Consider the following 18,698-nt stretch of genomic DNA (forward strand, 5'->3'; position numbering starts at 1 on the left):
ATAACATATACCCTATTTAGATACTACCGTAGATTTGGCAACAGAGGTTAGGGCTAAGTTATGGGGCGGTCTTAAGCGCAATTGCAAGTCAAGAACATTTATTTATAGCTAAGAAGCCGGGGCTCGAGTCCTAAGGTTAGTTAGGCGATGAACAAAAAAACTACTATTTTAAATCAACATTGTTTAATAAATAATCAATTTATTTATGTGCCAAATGACAATTTGTACAAATAAGAATGTCGTGTGCACACTTTCAATTATGAGTTTTGGGGCAAATACTGACCACACAAATAAGTGGTGCCTAAAGCTGAAGGTAACAAGGCAGGTGCTTAAGACTACTGAGGCTCGCAAGGCCAATAAATTTGACCAGAATTGCTTTTGAGTCTCGAGGCTGAATCTTTTGAAAAGTATCAGGTAAAACAGCACTGGAAGAGCATAGGTGTGTGCTAAAACTTGAATTATCACTAATGAAGGGTAATAATTATTAAGTCCTACATAGCCTACTGAAACGTCAACTGTTGCTAGGGAGTTTCTATGTCCCTGCAGGAAGTAGAAGCTGTTGGAAAGTGTGTAGATGGCAATAAATGAGGTGGCAACATTCTGAAATGTGTCTGAGACAATGTGGGCAATGTAGTAGGTCATGGGTACTAGAATGGTGTTGTGGGGCTTTAACAAAAGGGTTGAAATTAGGATCCAAAGACGGGTGACTGGGGTACCCCAAAGGAGCTTTTGGATGAAAATTAAAGCCCAAATTAGCTGGCCTAGAGGGGCAGAGTGGAAGGGGAGAGATTTGAGGAGGAAAATAAGACACAAAATCAGCACAGCAATCAAGTTTTTCCTAAAGTTATCTTGAGAATAAAGAGTAGAGAATACCAAGAATAAATTGAAAGCAAAAAAAGTTTGGTGGTACAAATAATTGTGCTTGGAGTTTAGTAAATTAGCCCAATTATTGTCATTTTGAACTGTGTTTTCTATGGTTGAGTTCAAATCCATGCTAAAGCGCAGACACAGCAAGGCTACAATGAGACTTAAACCATCTCCTGACAGTTCAATTGATCCAAAAGGAACTATTTTGGGACTTTTCTGAGGCTGCAAAAGCTGGACTATAAGCAGGGTTATACTGAAAAATGTCCAGAAGTAATGCTCTTCCTCAATGAAGCTTGTTGAGATGAAGGTTAAAGGGTGAGAGATGCAGGTGGCAACTGCATATGTTTGGATGGTGTTTAGGGGCTTGTAATGCAGTCCTGAAAATCTAGTGATTTTGTATAGGATGTAGATGACTAATAGAGTAACATTTAGAAGGAAAGTTACTTGAAATGAGGAGGAAATTATCACTGCAAAGGAGAGTGCAACCTCCCAAGGGCTTGCATGAAGCTCCAGTGCTGTTGCAACTAAATACAATAAAATTCCAACCAACAGGAGACTAGAAATCAACATTAAAGTTATATTTTGCTTACTTGAAGCCTCATATAACCTCTCAGTAATAGCATCTGAACAATTCTCATAAGCACTTAAGGCAGCATGTCCCAAACTTGCCTGGCCAGATAAATACTCTTCATGAAGCCTCAGAGCTTCTTCATGACAGCCTGATTTAGTCTTTTTCAGCAAAGTTTCTAAGTTATATCTAATGGCATAAAGGTACTCAGGTAATGTTAATATATTTAGAAAGCCCCGTTGTACTTTCCCAATGCTTGATGATGGGATGTTGAGCCCTAATAATATAGCTAAGTTAACAGGAATGTCTGTTTGCTTGAATGAAGAGTTTTGGCAATTGAGACCTAGTGCTATTAGAGGGACAGTGACTTCTGAATGAGAAGTGCCCCCGTGACCTGAAATGCATTAGTTTTAGTGGTGCTGCCACTTTAGATTGCAATAGCACCATGTGCGTGTCATGAAAAAGTAAAGTTAATTTGTCTGGTTTCATAAGCCAAAAATAGCAGGTGATGTACACTAGTTTCTTCATACCTCCAGTATCTCTCATCCCATGATCTCCGGTCACTAAAACCAGACTATCTGCAACCTTTGTATAAATCTTATATATTACTTTGTCCATTTCCTTTAGTTTTGGGGGTATTTTTTCGGAGAAGGGCCCTAACACATGGCCAATATGATCAAGCCCTAAAATTCCCTTCTACTAACGCCATTCAAATTATATAAATTAATTACTTCCTACCTAAATAGTGCAAAATCATAACATCCCAATTGAGCCTCTCCAACTCCACCTCGACATTCCGAGTAACATTATTGTCGACCTCACTAAAATCCCACACAAAAAATGAGGTAGTCCCTTCAGAGTGTGTGAAAAAACCTGGAAATAGCTTCTCCCATGTGTTGTCCCCATAGAACACCATCTGCAAGCCCTTAGCCTTAGCACTGTGCAGCCATGAGTCACTCAAGACTTCTGGGGAAGCTAAATTCCTTATGATATCAAGGTACTGAGGCACACTTCCTGTTGTCAAGGCTTTAATTCTTGGTAAAGTAACTGTGGGGCTTTCTACTAATACCTCACTGAGACACCCTTTCCACTGCATCAGTGATGTTGTCAAGGGCATCAGCTCAGGAGTTACAAAGTCCCAACGAAGGGCATCAATTATCATCAGAACTGTTTTTTTGAAGTGAGGTTTATAGAATTGTGAGGAATTGATGGGGGTGTTTGCGATGTACTCAGGGGGGTTGTTAGTGAAGGGGGAAGTGGTCGTTGGAATGGGAAAGAAGCCATAAAGGAAGAGGGCGAGGGATGATGAGAGTAAAAGAGCGTCGAGGAGGAGCATGGCTTGATCAGGCTTTAAATGGGCTTGCGGCTTAGGAAGCTATTTGTTGATGGGAGATATTAATATTAAACTTGAATTATATTTCCTGGAAAAATTAAGGTGTATGATAATACCTACATTTATATTATTTAGTGGTGAACAAGGACGGAAGGTGTACAAGATTCTCTCTTTTATAGTTCCTATGTTTGACACTTCATTATCAGATGGCGACGTATTAGAACGACTGCAACCCAATATACATAAAGCAATTTCGACGTGGAATTCCTTTGGTTTGTAATTTGTTCTGTGATCTATGTAGATAACTATTTTAAAAGAAAATTTTTAGAGACTTTTAGGATCAGGAGTTAAGGTCTCTTCAGAACAATTTGGTTTTTAAATACAAAACCAACAATTTTTTGAATTATTAAAATGAGTTATATTTAAATTCTTGACAAAAAAATATTATACTAATTATTTGACACAGAAATTCTCTAGACGTATCATTTAGGAAGAAATATGATACATTTTTAGAATACAAAAACTGATAGATAATACAATATAATTTACAGGTGTAAAATCTATCGATTTCATATCAATTATAAAAAAAATGATCGTTTTGATTGATATGCAACCAATATTACACCTTATTTTATTTTTCATATTGGCAATTCTGTCTAGAATCTGCCACATCTGTCAATCATCAGCTGTTCTAAGTTTTATGTGTGCCACACGGAATATACGAAAGTCCATAAAAATGGTAAATTTTTAAATTATTTTAATTGTTTAACTACTACGAATAATATAATGTATTTTCAGTCGAATGTTCTTCACGAATTGCTTAACGGTTTAGACGAAAGAGCAAGAACTATTGTAAATCTGTATCATGAACTGTAACAAAAAAACTTTTACATTGAACTCTTAAAAAAAAGAAAACGAATTCCAGAAAAGAGAATACGAATTGCTATTAAAAATCAAGGAGTATGAATGTGAAATATCAATTTTTCAAAATGAACTAGTAACTTAATGCGATTTTGATCTGAACTAATTTAATTAACAGTACATTAAAAAACAATTCTTAAAGCACGAATTCAAATTTAAAAAACAAGTGACTATGAAGCGTGTTTTTTATACTATTTTTTGTAATTTGCCTTTTTTATGTAGTTTTCAAATGAAAATTTCTTTAGTTGCCTTATTTTATCCAAATTCCATCACATAAATTGTTTTGCAATGTTGCAAAAATTATAAACGCACCCAAACCTGCGATGTTCAGTTTGTTTACAAAACTATTAAGATATCCAAAGATGTCAAATTACAAAAAACAGATGATCATTGTTATCTTTTCGAAGATGGCAAACTTAGAAAACATAAGGAATATAAATTTACTTAGATATAAGGGACTTCACTGATTTTTTGATCGGAAACACCTAGATTGAAAAATTGTGGAACGAGCGGATCGTTTTCTTACATTGGTGAAAAAGCATTCCAAAAAACTTCAGGAATGGAGCTTAGATACTGATATTTTACTAACATTTTTACACAGCTTTACAGAAAGCTATGTACAGTGGCTCACAATATTTTTGATATAAATTAAACTTTAATAATTCAGAAAAACCATTTGCAAGTTAGGGAGTTAAGGATAATCGGATTCCTGTAGGATGTATTTCCATTGCCAGAGGACATATTGCTATTACAAGAATCCATTAATGTTTTAACGCCAATTTTCAATTTGAAAGAAAATAAAAAAATGATATTTTTGTCTTTATTTGTATAATTTGTATTTAAAACTACTAGGAAGGCCCCTTCAGAACATTTTGCTCCGTTTTATAAGAATATGATTTATACAGGGTGTAACATAAGTAGGGGTTTTCGTTTTAATACGACATAGACCTAAAAAAAAACAAAATATGCACAGATGAGTTTTAATAAATTTGTGTATAAAATCTAAATCCATTCCTGCATAAAATAGTAAGTTCAATGTAAAGGAAATAAAATGTCCCACAATATAACATCAGTTATTATAAAAACGCAAAAAACATTGAATATTTACTGCTTTTATGCAATTTACCCATGCTGTTGGTGAATTTGTAGCCAGTCCCGGAGTGAGGAGTGGCTAAAGATATGGTACTTATTAAACTTTCATAGGCACATATTTCGGTTGTTGTTGAGGTCCAAGTCGTGTTAAAAGGAAGACCCCTACTTATGTTACACCCTGTATTATTGATTTAAGGTGAAAGATTGCTCCAGTGAGGTTTAGTAATTGAATAATTTGAATTTAAACTTTGACACATCTCTCTTATCAAATGAATCCATATTTATCTAATAACAATAAAAAAAAGAGTATACAATAGATTCTTCACCAGTTCCAGTGTAATTGATATTCACATAGCCAGTTATACATACGAAGCGAGGTAAACGAAGATTTTACCTTATGGCGGAGAGAAAACAGGTGAGTCCGGAAAGGAAACATCATTGAAATCGGTGTGTCCCATTTTTTGTCTTTTTTTTGCCAAAAATTGTCAAGTACGCCACTGGTTTTTCGTTTAGTATACTTCTTTGGTAGTTTTTAAAGTATTTTGAAAAAATAACCATCACCTTCGTTAACAGCTAACACCATTCTTTATTAAATCTTCAAGTACAATAAAAATCTCCAAATCGATGAACCTGCCGCTTATTTCGACTTAAATTACTATTCACATGTTCAAATCTCCAACCGCAGAGCTGAAGCTACACTCCCTACAGCTACACTTAACCTAATCTCAAAAAAGGAACACTCAAAGCAGCCGCAAAACTAAACAGCTTATGATAACAGAAACTGCAACTGCAGCCCCAAGAGCCCCACTTTTATGCCCCGTTTTCTCCTTCCTCATAATACTGTTTCTGATGTCCTCGAGCGCCTGTATGATGCTTTTGTTAATTGAACGCATCAACGGGAAGTTCTGCGGCCCCTGTTCGTCTGATGAGGTACAATCCCCATGAAAATCATCCGTATCCACTGACCAGACCATGATCCCTCCCAAGTTATTTTCCATGGCAAATTGGACCTTTTCAAAGATCGATCTTTCATCATCGTAAGTGATCAATTGGGCCCCTCTGACAGCGAAAGGGGTGCGACTTTCTGGGTCCCAATACTTCCTCCAGGGGGCGGTTTTGTTCTTCACTTCTAGACAAATCTGAAACGACATTTGTCTTCCACTCTTGAAGCAACATTTGAGACTCACCTCGTTGTACCCCATAAAGCCACTCTCCCTGGTAAGGGGGCCTTGGAACCCCACGCTAGTAGAGGCCATACCTAACCTCGGTTTCCGCACCGAACCTGGCTCTATCGGTTCAGGAAGTATGAAGGTTCTTCCATATAACGGTACCCCCAAGACGAGTTTGTTCATTGGAGCTCCAAGTTTCATCATGTAGTTGATGGTAAATTCCTTCAAGAAAACTTTTATTCTACTCAACAAAAAAGATATAGAAGACAACTTACGACGTTCAGCACGTCAGTGGAGCGCAACGGGGCATTAGCCCCTGTTTTCTGGTCCCACGCTCCGTGATAGTCGTAGCACATCACGTGGATAAAATCGAGATACACTCCCAAGCCCTCAACATCATAGGCAATATCGATGGTGTCTTTTCCCGCCCCAAAAGCAGCTGTGAGCAGAAGGTTGTACTTTCGGAAAGCTGCCTTGAGCTCCTTAACCAGTAGCAAAAAGTTCAATTTGTCATCAGGAGAGCCGCCTCTCTTCCCTGGAAACTCCCAATCCAAATCCAAACCATCGAAATTGTACTTTCTGCAAGTCAACAATGAATCTCTCTTTTCATTCAAAACTAAGAAGGAAAAAATACCTGATAAAATCCACAGAGCTGCTGACAAACTTGCTCCTCCTAGAAGGCTCCGCGGCCAGTTTTGAATAGTTCGCCGACCCCTCGTTCCAACCTCCAATCGCCAGGGAAACTTTGAGGTGTGGATAACGCAGTTTTAAAGTGGTGATCCTCTGATAGCCCCCTTTGCCGTAGTTCTCGGTCAGATCCTGCCAAGGGTCTAAGCGGACGAACGTTAGGTAAATGCTGCCTGCTTTAAGGAGGTATTTTACCCAACGATTTGATGGAGTCCTCACTCGGATTGAGCCCCGCGAAGGAGTAGATGATGTGGGTGCACAATGAGGGATCGAGATTTTCTACTGTAAAGGCGCCCTTGTCAGGGCGGTAGACTGCCCAAGTGCCGATGTAGCATACGACGACTTTGCCGTGAGTGGGGCCTTAATAGGAAACAAGTTAAGTGGCAAAAAACCGTAATTCTCAAGCTCCTAAAGAGTTTTTTCTCTGTTGTACTGAATTATTAATAATGTGCTTTCACTCTTTTTCCGTGGAAGAAATTTCATGGTTCCTCTGGTGTTTACAATTTGGTTTTTGCGCTTGTTAGTGAGAGTGAGAAGTAACTGATTAGCATAATTCCATTGAAGGCCCGGGCGCATACTTTGGGGTTTAATTGACCGCCCCGAAAGGTAATTTTCATGTCCGTTACATCGGATTTTGACCGCGTCTACAGTTCAATTTAAAGCACTTACCCACTCGTATCAAATTGTTAAATGGGAAAAAAAGGAAAAGGCAATGGAAGAAGGTAAAAGTGACTTAAAAATTGGGATATTTGAAGAAAATACATGAAAATGAAGCAGAATTTTAAGCCTAGGAGAACAAAATTTCCACAGAACGAGCGAGGGCTTGGTGGAGAAAAAAGCCGTTTCAATGTGACTGTTGGAGCACTGACAAAATTCGTCTCGTGGAATTTCAATTAAACAATAAAAACAAATATCTTTAAATTAAATAAAAGTGCACTCCTCATCTCCGATTTCATTTCTCCTCAACAAGGCTTAATTATCCTAAACAATATCAAATTATGGAATTTCTCTGCGCCTCAGCTGCCGCTTTGAAGCCACAAGTATCGCGTCATTACCAGAGTTTTGTGCGTAAATAGGCAAACGTACACATACGTATTTTGAGACTTCCGAAGGCGTTTTGTACCTAAATTTTAATTGGGTAATATTCCAACTAACATGGCCGTTGGGAAGCAGTTCGTCTTCAGTTTACTTCAATATCCGACCAGTTAAGACGCTTAAAGCCGCATTTCTTTTTATTTGGAACGAAGCAACTAATGCGTTATCCTTAAAAAGCGACCAAAACCTTGAGGAGCTGGCCCCGCGAAGGCTGTTTTAAAATTGCGCTTCTCTCACAAGAGGGCACCTTCGGTGCACACACGCAGCGCATGCATGCAACCACGCTTACACAATTTCAACTTGCCGGCACCAAAACTCCAGCAAAACCAAAGATAACTAAACGCGGCTCCCGGGGCCGCAAAGGCACTAACGGGAACCACAGAAATTAGTCAAAGCTAAATTTCACAAAACCCATTAAGACACTGTAATTACCTAGAGCCCATCCCATAGCTAAGCTAATCGATTCACGCGGATAGCAATTTACCACCGAAATTGAGGGATTTCCATAGTCATAAAGCAATTCGGAAAAGTAATAATGACGTAACGGCGCAGAGATGCTGTGACATTTGCTTAGTTACGTCGGTTCTCTAGGGGGGCCTGTGAATTTGCTTTCTAACGTGATTCTGCGGCTAGAAAAACCCAGAAACGCTTTTTTGTCCGCTGCGGAGCAAATCGCTGCGGCTTTCCGACAGCGGCCAGATCCTCATGATTAGCCTATATTGATCAGTAATTAAAAACTGCACGCTTTTTCTGAATTACAGCCACGGTTTTCTCTCAAGTAACATTTTGCAACTGTCAACTGAAATAAAAACCTGCTGCGAAACAAAACACTAATACCACACGACCTTCTTTTGTCTCCGGCAGCAGCAAACAAAAGATTGCACACCTCAATCAGGCCTACCTGTACTAGTTTGAGCATCTCCGGAACCAAACACTGCCACCAGTACCGCACACGACCCAATAAGGTAGTTTGCCCACGTACGCGACATATTTAACGCAGGATTACAGCGCCGCAGGCTGGTCTAGTTCTTCAGCAGGAAACGGCGAATTTTCAACTGAAAATTCTGCGCCATCCAAAGGCCGTCAAACAAGGCGCTAACTCGCTTGGCGTCTCTCTTCGGCCCGTCCCGAGGCGGCTTGTGAAAGCGAGACGGAGTGGACTTGTTGGTGGAGGCTAAATGGGTTCCTTGTACCTTTCACTTGTAAGATATGACTCGCGAGGTGCGGTAAATTGATTTCGATTCGGTACCTTTTGGTTTATTATGCATATGGTTGATGTGGAGACGAAACTAGAGTCAGTTGATATGCGTTAATTTCTCCGCCTAGTGTTACGCCATTGGAATTACACAGGGTGGTCAGAGGAAATGCGAAAGATGTTTCGCAATTAAAGAATACGTGACAACCCTGTTTGGGCAGTAATCTAATGGGCCCCAAAGTCAAAAACTTACGGCACATCGGCAACATGTTGTATGTGATTCTTACTAGGTCTAGTACCAAATCGTGGCATTTTGGACCCCATTTCTGACCACTAGACAGGAAAAAGTGCTAAGATAGGCACTTGCAGGACTTTGCCGCGTATTCGTTAGAGTGTAAAAGGTGGCTTCAAGTTCACTTTTTCACTTGATAACCGCTTCATGAGCGGTTCTAAAGATTTTCTAAACAATATTAAAGAAAATTGAAATAACAGTAACAAAAGAAATCTTGACGTTATGACAGCAAAATTTGAGAGGAGGAAAAAGTAATCGCTGCTCGTTCAAAAACGAATTCAAAATGGCCACTAGAAGCTTTGAGTTTCGCAATTTCGATTACGTCATCAAGTGTCTGTCATTAATCACGGCAACTTTTTATTAAGTCGTGAAACTAGATATGCGGCCTCATTAAGCGCGCTGAAACTCGGCGCCATTTTCCTTATTTTTCTCCCTGCAGGGCGCGTCGATTTTTCTAAACCGTTACGCTCTGCAGCCTGACATTGCCGTCGCGAAATGGCCGCTAAATTAGGCACAAAATTAGAAAATCGCGACCACCAAAAATTTTCGAAGATCTTCCGCGAAAAGTGACAAATCTCTTAAATAAATATTGCGGCACGAGATTGCGTCATGGCAAATGCACGAGAACGTCCCGACAAAACCGAATTAAAACATCAAACCGAGGCACTTTTGACACCCCCATCGCTTGCGTTAACCACGGTTATATAATCGGCATCGCGATCGGAAAAACTCCCGACCATAACGAACCGGCTAATGTAATAATGATTATTGCAAAGCAAAGAACCACATCTGGGCTTTGTTCTTTATGATAAACCCTCATGGGAATGGAGGAATTCGACGACGAAATCTCTAAACGACAACAATATATTAAAGAAAAGATTAATTTTAATCAGCCTTGCTCCCCCTCTTTCTGTACTTGAAGTCTTCAATGGCAATTCCGAGCCTCATCACCATCACCGTGGCGAAATAGTTCAACAAAATAAACCCGATCCTCTCTGGCCAATTGAACACATGAAACAGCCCGTACATGAACCTCCCGTAAACGAAGTAGCTCAGGAAGAACCTGCAACAGCCCTTAAAATCCTCCAAAACTCCCTCAAATTACCAAGAAACCTACACCGCATCGTAAACCACTGTGAGGGCCGTCAATGCCCCCAGCGCGCTCCTGAAGCTGGGCAGCAGTTGGTTGGCAATAAGCACCTCCATCACGAGGAAAATCAGCACATTGGTATGTAGGGAGTGGTTGAGCCATTGAGGGATGTACTCGTCGCACACCTCCGGCAGCACCCACTCTCGGTTGATCGAGTACACCCCCCAGAACATCGCGGATACGAAGACTGAACAGGGAAACACCAAGCTGGCGAACAAAAACCCCTTGCACCTACTTATGAGCCTCCCCAAGGGAGAGAGCTGAGGAAGACAATCATGGAGCATCGCCAGGGAGAAATAGAGCGTCTGGAGCATCTGCAATACTTTAGGGGTGAATCTAAGAACGATATGATCCTGGAAAAATACCATATTCCAATTGGTGAAGAACATGGCGGCGAAGTCTGTAATGTTGGCGATGCGGGGGTCTAAGTTGTAGAGCTTGGCGCGCTCCACACGAGCGTGCACCTTATGTGCGTAAAAGAACACATACAAATGATGCAGGAGAAAGGCTGCATGGCATAAAGGGACCAGCACTGCCCTCAATTGAAGCGGCATCACTGCTTTACCAAAAACGCTGCTTATCTACCCCTGGGAAGAGATTACTTGGCGCAACTCGCACTGCGGCACTGAACCACCACTACTAAGTCCTCGGTAAACATACGCGTGCTAATAATTAATAATAAACGGATCCATCATTTTTTTGATCCAGACCGCGCGTTATTACGTCAAAAATGCGCGATGTAACTGTGAAGGTTGCCAGCAAAGCTAAAAAATCAGCGAGTGTTTATCTGAAACCCGTCTGGAAAGCCAGACAGGTCCGGGTTAACGGGTTATCGTAGACTCGAAATATCGTCCTTAGACTGTTGTGCAAGTTATGCAAATTGTTATTGAATTCGATGGGAAAAATCGGGGTATTATAGCTTTGTCGCAATTGCAGTAATGTCTTCACATTATCTTTTTAACTCCAATTGAAATAACAAAAATTTGACTCTAAAGAAAACATAAACAGCTCTGCTTGCTAGTTCAAACAGACCCGAAGCGATCAGACAGACGGTGTTGTCAGTTCCACTGTCAAGGCTTCGATAACAAATGAGGCCCAAATAATATCACCCTAAACAAGTCATTTTATTGCTAATTTTCATTAATAAAAGTTAGAAGAATTCATGGAGTTTTTGTACCTTAAAATCCAGTCGCAATTGAATAATCTCTCTTGTAAATTCGAAGTAATAAGACGATGACTGTTTTTTCGCCGAACGTCCAATAATCCAACAAAAATTTAAACGAGGAACAAAATCTAAATGCGTCGTTGCCAATTCTACTATCAGAAAACCTAAACTTTATGAAATCACAGCCCTCTTCTCTCCTGTCAATAAGAATTAAACTGCAACATTCTGGGTGGGGGAAAACAAACACTATTTTATTGCGGAATTAAATTAGTTTTACATTTCGCAACGCCAATAACGCTTGCTTAGAAAAACCTAAAGCCTTAACTTCCACAAATTGACTTTCTTGACCTATAAAAATCTCACATTAAACAGAATCTCCTCAGACATTCATTCAACATTTCACCTTGAGGGAGGGCACCTTGCAAATGCTAAGCAAAGGGGCCAAAGTAGGCCTGCCATGAGCACACTGAAAGGGCAAGCTGCACTTGGACAGGTCATCAAGCAATTTGCAACAATCTTTATCTGTCAGTACATGTCCGAACTTGATTGCCCCTTTTATAATCCCAATAATTAAGCCTCCCTCATAAACGGACTTATGGTAAACTTACCTCGACAGGCCTTCATGCTGATCACCGTCTGCAATACTTGAGGCAGCATCTCTCCAGTTGAGCCTCGCTTTATCTTCAAGTCCTCCAGTAAATTTTTTACCAAATTGTTTACATTCCTATTTATCCCGTTAACATCAAATTTTTCCATTATGCACAGTGGTACATCTATCACTTGCACCCCATTTTTGAAAAATTCCAGGCTCAGCCCTAGGGTTTCAATATATTTCCTGTGCCTCCGCAGAAGTCCCACATCGTGTTCCGGCAAGGAAATCATTAGTCGTCCTTTGTACACTGCTTTAACCCCCTTATATTCTACTCAAAATCATTTGGTAAAGCCCATTAATTATTTTCGCTAAACATCTAATAGAAACCTCTCAAATATGTCTCAAGCAGCACCCGCTCATGGACAGCGTGCTGGTCAAACAGCACCAGCAAGTCTCTGTTTTTATCATACACCACAATGAACTTACAATCAAGCTGCCCAATTACTGTGAAGTCATTGAACGAGTGATTATTGAAATTCAGGGGTTCCAAAGGGGTCTTAAAGTAGGCGCGCTTGAGGCTCGGTAGGCAACGCTCGAACTGCCGTGACTTGTCCCTGTAGATTTCCTCGAAAAACTGTTTAGGGTCTGCAATAGGGAGCATAAGTGTGCAAAAGGGGGCGCATTTTTAATGGTCAAGAGGTCAAGTGATGGATTGATGTGGATGTAGGGAGACTCCTTGAGTAGGTTTTATAAGGTGTTTACTTGAAATTTCTCCAATTTGTCAAGAAAATACGACCGATGGAAATAACACCTGTATTGAACTCAAACTCGATGTAGACCCTTAACGCGCCAATTATTCAAAGCCATTTTTATTATCAAATTTTAACTTAAAGCGGCGACGCTGTGAATGGTACGAACGTTCATTTTGTTGAATATTTTCTATAGTTTTCCTGATTTACTTTTTACTCCAACCCATACTTCGTTCTTCAATTATTATACCAAACAACCTTACCATCTGAAATGAAGTTCTGCCACTTGACTAACATAAGTTCGTCTCTATAGCCCTCCAAAATCATGTCGTGCAATTTTCCTTTACCCTTTTGACTCAAGGTTTTGTCCACCTTGTCGCGCTTCACCATTACGGGCGACAGCCCTTTCGGCACCAAATCCAGCCGTTCAGCAAAATTGAACTTCGTTTGGGTGTTTGCGGGAGTTTTCACTGTCACCATTCCTGTTTCAAGCTCTTTTTATTACAGAGTTCATGCATATGGAAATGGAGGTATTACCGGTGCGCTTGTTCAGGAAAAACTTCTGTCCGTGATCATTGAAGTTCCTTAGCCACTCATTATGGGCATCCACGACAATCCTACTTTTATCGGTTAACCGAGGACTCTCTTGCTGCATCACCCTCCTTTCTTTCGCATCAACGAGACTCTCTTCAAGAGGGTTGTTGTTGAGGGAAAAAAGACTGAAATCGGCCAAATCGCACAATTCATTCAAAGGCTTATCACTTTGTTGCAGCTTCGGCTCTTCCGAGGGGAAAATATTAGGAGATAATCCTTGAGACTCAGGATTGTACCAGCTAGGGCTTCTTACCGCTACTGGCGGCTCCAATTGCTGACAATAAATCTGGCTTTCCAGAGGTCTATGATTATATAAGTTACCAGACCATTGAGGGAAACACCTGCAGGGGGGAGAAAAGCCATGACACTGATAGTTGCGGCAAGGCATATTCCAATGTACATGGTTGGGGAAATAGGGGGAAGAAACTGTTTTCTTTTGTTGAAAATAGGGGCTGATTTGCACCGCTGGACCTAAAGGTTCCTTGAAGTTGTCCTTAAAACTAAACATCAACTCTCCAGGCTTGCACCAGCAAAGTTTCAAAGCCTTGAACTGCATTATGTCGCTATATTGTACATCTTTTTTCTTTTTTACTGTGAAGACGCACTCATCATGATCCACAGCGTTAAAGAGTATGGTGTATTCATCACGCATTTGCTGCTGCAAAGTGGACTTTTTCAGCTGCTCTGGCAGCTCCGATTCCACGCTTTTGTGCCTGCCAAAGCTGGTTTGACCTAATTTATTATTGTAAAAATACGACGGAAAATGCTCCGTCTGGTTCAGCAAAGGCGCTTTAATACTTATATCTTTAACTCTGCGCTTCTTAAAGTTGACGCTGACGGACATAGTAGTGTCAATCCCCTTCTTAGAATCCCGCACGTTATTTTCAAATAGATAATCAGTTTCTTCGATAGTCTCCGTGCTTAAGTCAGGCTTTTCAAGGTCTCTGTGTATCTGCGTGGACTTCAGGAACATGTCCATTATTAGCACCTTGCCCTGTTCTTCATTAGTGTCTAATCTATATTAATGAAATACGTCACTGGTGATCTTCACACTTCAACAATAACAGTAATTATGTTAAAAGCTGTGTTTACCGAGAGTAAGTTGATTTCTGATCAAGCTCCATCTTCATGTAAGGCCTACAGTTGTCCGTTGGTCGCACTGCAATGGCCAGAGGCTTCTTCATGATCGATTTAATCTTTCGCTGCTTTTGACTCTCCACAACCTCCTCAGAATCTTGAATTTTATAGTCAGTGGATGGCATTTCCCCTATAACCCTTCTCACTTTCCTCTCAGGGCTCATTGTTTCGCCGCTCATTTTCCTTTTGAATGCGGTGGCCTCTACCACTCCCCTCATTTGAGACACTCCCAAATTCACTTTTTCCCTCACTCTCTCAATTTTCTCTTTGGCCTCCTCCTTTTCCAGCCCAAGAAAAGACTTCCCAAGCCTATCAATACAGGCCAGAACCAAGTCCCAGCAGGTAAAATCAACTTCACATCTTGAAGGCCTTGCGACGAGATCCACATAAGCTTGGGGGCACTTAATGTTCATGACAAATACAGGGTAACTTTTAACTTGATGGTTTAGTCGCCGCGCAGCGAAACTTTTCCCCACTTGTCTCAGCACTTTTGGGCTGTTAACCGGGCGTTTATTCACATATACAAACTGCCATTGTTTGGTCAGTCTCAATTCCTTCTTAATTAGGAGCTGCACAGTCAACTTCCCTTTGGAAACTTTAAGGAGAGTGAAACTCCCTGAGAGTTCCGGGTGTAGGTGACGCAAGGCTCCGAGGATGTCAGACTTTTTGGGGCTATCTAGAACCAATTGCCCTGTAACGTCGTTTCTTAGCGTAAACGATGTTTGCGGGTTTATTATTGCTAAACCTTCCAGCCGCCTTTTGACTTCTTCGAGTTCGATTTCAGGGACAATCCTTTGCTGCCTCACTGGAGCTGTGCTGAGCCATCCCAATATCGTAACCGTAGTGCCCTGGCTAGGCCTCACTTTCACTGAGAGCACTTCCTGATTTTGCTCATTCAGGACTTTACTATAAGTTTCTTCGGAAAGGTTATGCCTAGAGCTCACGGTTATGATCTTGCACATCTCAGCAATACTAGCCAGGGCTTCGCCTCGATAACCATAAGTCTTGAGACTCTTTTCCAGCTGTTTTAGAGAGTGGCACTTATTGGTGGAGTAGCGCCGGCCCACAAGGCTCATATTAGCCTTAGTAATGCCTTCCCCGTTATCTGCAACTTGGATTTTGAAAGTGAGAAGGTTCAGACGAACCGCGATGGAGGTGGATTTGGCATCCAGGCTATTGCAAACCTAAACAACTTGAAACTTTATTTAAGTGAATTTCGTTGCTATTGAGGAGTACCAGTTCGAACACGCATTGGGCCACAGTGCTGATATCAGAGGAGCTGCGAATTCTGGAAATAACCGGCGATTTCAGAGTTTTAACTTCCATTTTGTGGGACGAACTTGAATCGACGCGGAGCACGTATCGAATAAACTTCAACGGAGTGGCCGGAAGTGACGTAATTTCAACTGTTTGGATCAGCAATGTAACCTCAAGGTCACTCCAGTGCATTTCACTTGCTGGTTCCCCATGGGCCTATCTTTCTTTCCTCAAATCCTAATCCCGCTGGCTCAAAAAATACTCACTCTACATTACGGAAATATGAGGCAAGATCCCCAATTTTGCTACATTGTGCCGCGGGAATGAGTCGCATTGGCACAATAATCCTTTGCGATGTCGATTTGCCTACGGTGACTGCAGAGGGCGTCGTTGACTTATTGGGCACTTTACAACGGCGGCACAAGCAACGTCCCAACATGATGGACAACGTCGAGAAGTTCAAATTGGCTCACTTGATGGTGCTGGCGTCGCTTACCCGTGAGCTTCACGTTATTCTTCCAAATAGCGCTCTTAGGAATTTGATTTGTGAGCTTGGAACACTACAATCGCACGCGACAACGTGGAAAGTGTAGTAGAACGGATCTTAGAGGATGGTTTAGTCAAACGCCAAGTTGAGTATTAAATAGAAAGTGAACGGCGGGATGAGGCCATGAAGACTTGGGCTTCAACGTCGGCTCGCCACGGAAAGCGTCACCTGTTTGTAAGTTTTGCTGCGGCTGCGCAAACAAAAGATTAACATGTGTCCCAGCGACGGAACCATGGCGAGTGGCCTCTACATGGCCTTTTGGAACCTCGTGGAGCAATTCCAAAGGGACAAAAGTGATGTATGTCAAACTGTAAGGACTATAAGGATGTACAGGAAATTCATGTGCACTAGTAGGTGGGTTGGCCCAGGCTGATTGATTTTGATGAACTTTTGTTGTTAGGAGTAATTGAGGTGTGCAAGGTTTCGCTGATGTATCTCAGAGGCTTCAACGACTACATGAAATTGTCCTTTTTGTTTGATAACAATAAATGATCCATCATTTTGACAGTTTTATTGCAGGAGTTCACTAATCCTATAAGTCGGAAAAGGCAAATACAAAAAAACTTAAAATGTAATAGAAAAATATGGAAGCAACTCTCATCTTCTATAGCTGCTCGAGCTTATATGCCCTTTTTGGGGCATCTTTCCGAGCGCAAACTTTGAATACCAAGGAACGAGCGCGTGGGAACCTAACTTAACTGACCTTACATCCTTCACAGACTCGAAATTTACATAAAAATATCAATAATTCGTCTTTGTACACAAAAGCATTTCACCGATGCTTTAGAAAAAAGTCCTGTCGGCAATTTTTAAGTATCGCTTTTCCACAGTTTTATAGTTTTGTCATGTTCCAGGGCAGCTGAAGCGATGATGTTCTCCGTCGGATGGCACGTCGTACATAAAACGACATCGGTGTGACCCTGACAATGGAAGAGAAATGTTGTGATGACCGCGTTTTTTACTGATAAGGTGTAGTTTCAGTATAACCCTGAAAAACAAGAAAAACTCACCTGCAATTTCTGCACTATTTCCTTAGTCTGTAAATTCCAAATATACACCATATTATCCTCTGAACCGCTCACAATCCACTTGCCGCCTGTTACAGAAAAATTAGCAAAAATGCAATATTTCTCATTCTTGTGTCCTGTGTATGTTTTCAAGCATTTCCCCTTGGCATAGTCCCACAACTTTAATGTGTTATCCAAAGTGGCTGCTAAAATGTACTTCCCATTGGGTGAGAATTTGACAAAAGATACTGGGGGATTATCATCGTCTATCAAAGTCTTCAAACACTGCCCTGAAGCAGTGTCCCAAATCCTGCACAAACCATCATAGCTGCTGCTTACAATCAAAGACCCATCCCTGTTAAAGTGCACAGCACTGACTGGATCAGAATGGGCTGGAAGGGTCTTGAGACATTTTCCTGTGCGAACATCCCAGATGCGCACAGACTCATCAAAGGAGCCTGACACAATGAGATTTGATTGAGGGTTAAAATTACAGCAAAAAACGTAATTGCTGTGTCCTTTAAGAGTTTTTAAGGACTTCCCTGAGACCAGCTCCCAAATTTTTAAAGTTTTGTCATCGCTGGCTGAGACTAACAGTCGACTATCGCTTGACCATGCCACATCACTTATGCCTGCAATTAGAACTCCTTGAATTAAATTGAAAATTGTTTGACAAGATAATTTACCTAATTTATGTCCATTAATTGTTTTTTCAAATTTACCATCATAGGCCCCCCAAATCTTTATTAGTTTATCTGCTGAGGAGCTGGCAAGCCACTCTCCATTGGGGCTGAACTTAACTGAGGACACAGCCTTAGTGTGTCCTGCCAAAGTGAACTTTAAAGTGTAGTTTGGCTTGACATTGCTGCTCGATTTATTGGAGCTTCCAGTGGGGGTTAATGAGGCGTTTTGAGCGGTGGCTTGAGGGGCCGAACCTTAAATATGGTATTTTTAGGGTTACAGCATTAAATTAAGGGTAAATAGTCACCTGTAGGTGTTGAGCCGCCTATAGGCATCATATTGACCTGTATCTAAAGCACCTATGGCCCTTGGGGAGGCTATGAGAAGGTTGACGGAGCTCTCGCTTGAAATCTTACTGGGGAGACTATTCAGTTAATAAAAATGGAAAAGTGGCGGTTTTCCAAGGATAATGTGGTAAAAGAGGCGACACTGATGGAACATAACGCGAGGAAATGTGAGGTTAATTTGACGAGTCCGTTTTAGCGCGCATGTGTTGGGATTGTATAGGATACTAATTTGTCTACGTAATCTACACCCTAC

The 18,698-nt window shown here is 41.0% G+C and overlaps 5 protein-coding genes across 5 annotated transcripts; all 5 read right to left on the reverse strand.

The window, feature by feature from the left end:
• Positions 1–172: 172 nt before the first annotated feature.
• Positions 173–2,893, reverse strand: LOC136414749 (GPI ethanolamine phosphate transferase 2-like). Its single transcript, XM_066398930.1, has 3 exons — positions 2,174–2,893; positions 1,966–2,118; positions 173–1,829 (listed from the first exon to the last, which is right to left on the reverse strand). The coding sequence occupies exons 1-3, from the start codon at positions 2,769–2,771 to the stop codon at positions 184–186; spliced, it is 2,397 nt and encodes a 798-aa protein (XP_066255027.1). The 5' UTR covers positions 2,772–2,893; the 3' UTR covers positions 173–183.
• A 2,515-nt stretch (positions 2,894–5,408) lies between these two features.
• LOC136414738 (probable chitinase 2) lies at positions 5,409–8,944 on the reverse strand. The gene is made up of 6 exons (XM_066398911.1): positions 8,634–8,944; positions 6,833–6,997; positions 6,585–6,780; positions 6,226–6,529; positions 5,969–6,172; positions 5,409–5,920 (listed from the first exon to the last, which is right to left on the reverse strand). The coding sequence occupies exons 1-6, from the start codon at positions 8,719–8,721 to the stop codon at positions 5,522–5,524; spliced, it is 1,356 nt and encodes a 451-aa protein (XP_066255008.1). The 5' UTR covers positions 8,722–8,944; the 3' UTR covers positions 5,409–5,521.
• Positions 8,945–10,059: 1,115 nt separating this feature from the next.
• Positions 10,060–11,132, reverse strand: LOC136414641 (androgen-dependent TFPI-regulating protein-like). The gene is made up of 3 exons (XM_066398793.1): positions 10,735–11,132; positions 10,337–10,683; positions 10,060–10,282 (listed from the first exon to the last, which is right to left on the reverse strand). Exons 1-3 carry the CDS (start codon positions 10,921–10,923, stop codon positions 10,105–10,107), a joined length of 714 nt encoding a protein of 237 aa, XP_066254890.1. The 5' UTR covers positions 10,924–11,132; the 3' UTR covers positions 10,060–10,104.
• Positions 11,133–11,837: 705 nt separating this feature from the next.
• LOC136414840 (DNA mismatch repair protein Mlh3-like) lies at positions 11,838–15,955 on the reverse strand. Its single transcript, XM_066399058.1, has 8 exons — positions 15,843–15,955; positions 14,562–15,790; positions 13,413–14,485; positions 13,139–13,357; positions 12,514–12,771; positions 12,143–12,454; positions 11,938–12,086; positions 11,838–11,882 (listed from the first exon to the last, which is right to left on the reverse strand). Exons 1-8 carry the CDS (start codon positions 15,930–15,932, stop codon positions 11,847–11,849), a joined length of 3,366 nt encoding a protein of 1,121 aa, XP_066255155.1. The 5' UTR covers positions 15,933–15,955; the 3' UTR covers positions 11,838–11,846.
• A 951-nt stretch (positions 15,956–16,906) lies between these two features.
• wds (WD repeat-containing protein wds) lies at positions 16,907–18,666 on the reverse strand. Its single transcript, XM_066399350.1, has 4 exons — positions 18,406–18,666; positions 18,104–18,352; positions 17,421–18,049; positions 16,907–17,330 (listed from the first exon to the last, which is right to left on the reverse strand). The coding sequence occupies exons 1-4, from the start codon at positions 18,434–18,436 to the stop codon at positions 17,220–17,222; spliced, it is 1,020 nt and encodes a 339-aa protein (XP_066255447.1). The 5' UTR covers positions 18,437–18,666; the 3' UTR covers positions 16,907–17,219.
• Positions 18,667–18,698: the final 32 nt, after the last annotated feature.

This window comes from Euwallacea similis, chromosome 18 (genome assembly GCF_039881205.1).
Source record: "Euwallacea similis isolate ESF13 chromosome 18, ESF131.1, whole genome shotgun sequence".
NCBI lineage: Eukaryota > Metazoa > Arthropoda > Insecta > Coleoptera > Curculionidae > Euwallacea > Euwallacea similis.

What these genes read in the sequence shown, in the direction of transcription:
- LOC136414749 (XM_066398930.1), bottom strand. Translation starts at nt 2,771, where the DNA reads ATGCTCCTCCTCGACGCTCTTTTACTCTCATCATCCCTCGCCCTCTTC. An exon ending in TATGATTTTGCACTATTTAG is followed by an intron (nt 2,119 to 2,173) that starts GTAGGAAGTAAT and finishes AGGGAATTTTAG; the next exon opens with GGCTTGATCATATTGGCCAT. An exon ending in TGGGATGAGAGATACTGGAG is followed by an intron (nt 1,830 to 1,965) that starts GTATGAAGAAAC and finishes AATGCATTTCAG; the next exon opens with GTCACGGGGGCACTTCTCAT.
- LOC136414738 (XM_066398911.1), bottom strand. Translation starts at nt 8,721, where the DNA reads ATGTCGCGTACGTGGGCAAACTACCTTATTGGGTCGTGTGCGGTACTG. An exon ending in CCACTGACGTGCTGAACGTC is followed by an intron (nt 6,173 to 6,225) that starts GTAAGTTGTCTT and finishes GTTTTCTTGAAG; the next exon opens with GAATTTACCATCAACTACAT. An exon ending in GCTTTATGGGGTACAACGAG is followed by an intron (nt 5,921 to 5,968) that starts GTGAGTCTCAAA and finishes ATGTCGTTTCAG; the next exon opens with ATTTGTCTAGAAGTGAAGAA.
- LOC136414641 (XM_066398793.1), bottom strand. Translation starts at nt 10,923, where the DNA reads ATGCCGCTTCAATTGAGGGCAGTGCTGGTCCCTTTATGCCATGCAGCC. An exon ending in TCTTCACCAATTGGAATATG is followed by an intron (nt 10,684 to 10,734) that starts GTATTTTTCCAG and finishes AAAGTATTGCAG; the next exon opens with ATGCTCCAGACGCTCTATTT. An exon ending in ACAGTGGTTTACGATGCGGT is followed by an intron (nt 10,283 to 10,336) that starts GTAGGTTTCTTG and finishes GGGCTGTTGCAG; the next exon opens with GTTCTTCCTGAGCTACTTCG.
- LOC136414840 (XM_066399058.1), bottom strand. Translation starts at nt 15,932, where the DNA reads ATGGAAGTTAAAACTCTGAAATCGCCGGTTATTTCCAGAATTCGCAGC. An exon ending in CAGAAATCAACTTACTCTCG is followed by an intron (nt 14,486 to 14,561) that starts GTAAACACAGCT and finishes TCATTAATATAG; the next exon opens with ATTAGACACTAATGAAGAAC. An exon ending in CAGCATGAAGGCCTGTCGAG is followed by an intron (nt 12,087 to 12,142) that starts GTAAGTTTACCA and finishes GGATTATAAAAG; the next exon opens with GGGCAATCAAGTTCGGACAT.
- wds (XM_066399350.1), bottom strand. Translation starts at nt 18,436, where the DNA reads ATGATGCCTATAGGCGGCTCAACACCTACAG. An exon ending in AGGCGGCTCAACACCTACAG is followed by an intron (nt 18,353 to 18,405) that starts GTGACTATTTAC and finishes ACCATATTTAAG; the next exon opens with GTTCGGCCCCTCAAGCCACC. An exon ending in AATTAATGGACATAAATTAG is followed by an intron (nt 18,050 to 18,103) that starts GTAAATTATCTT and finishes TTCTAATTGCAG; the next exon opens with GCATAAGTGATGTGGCATGG.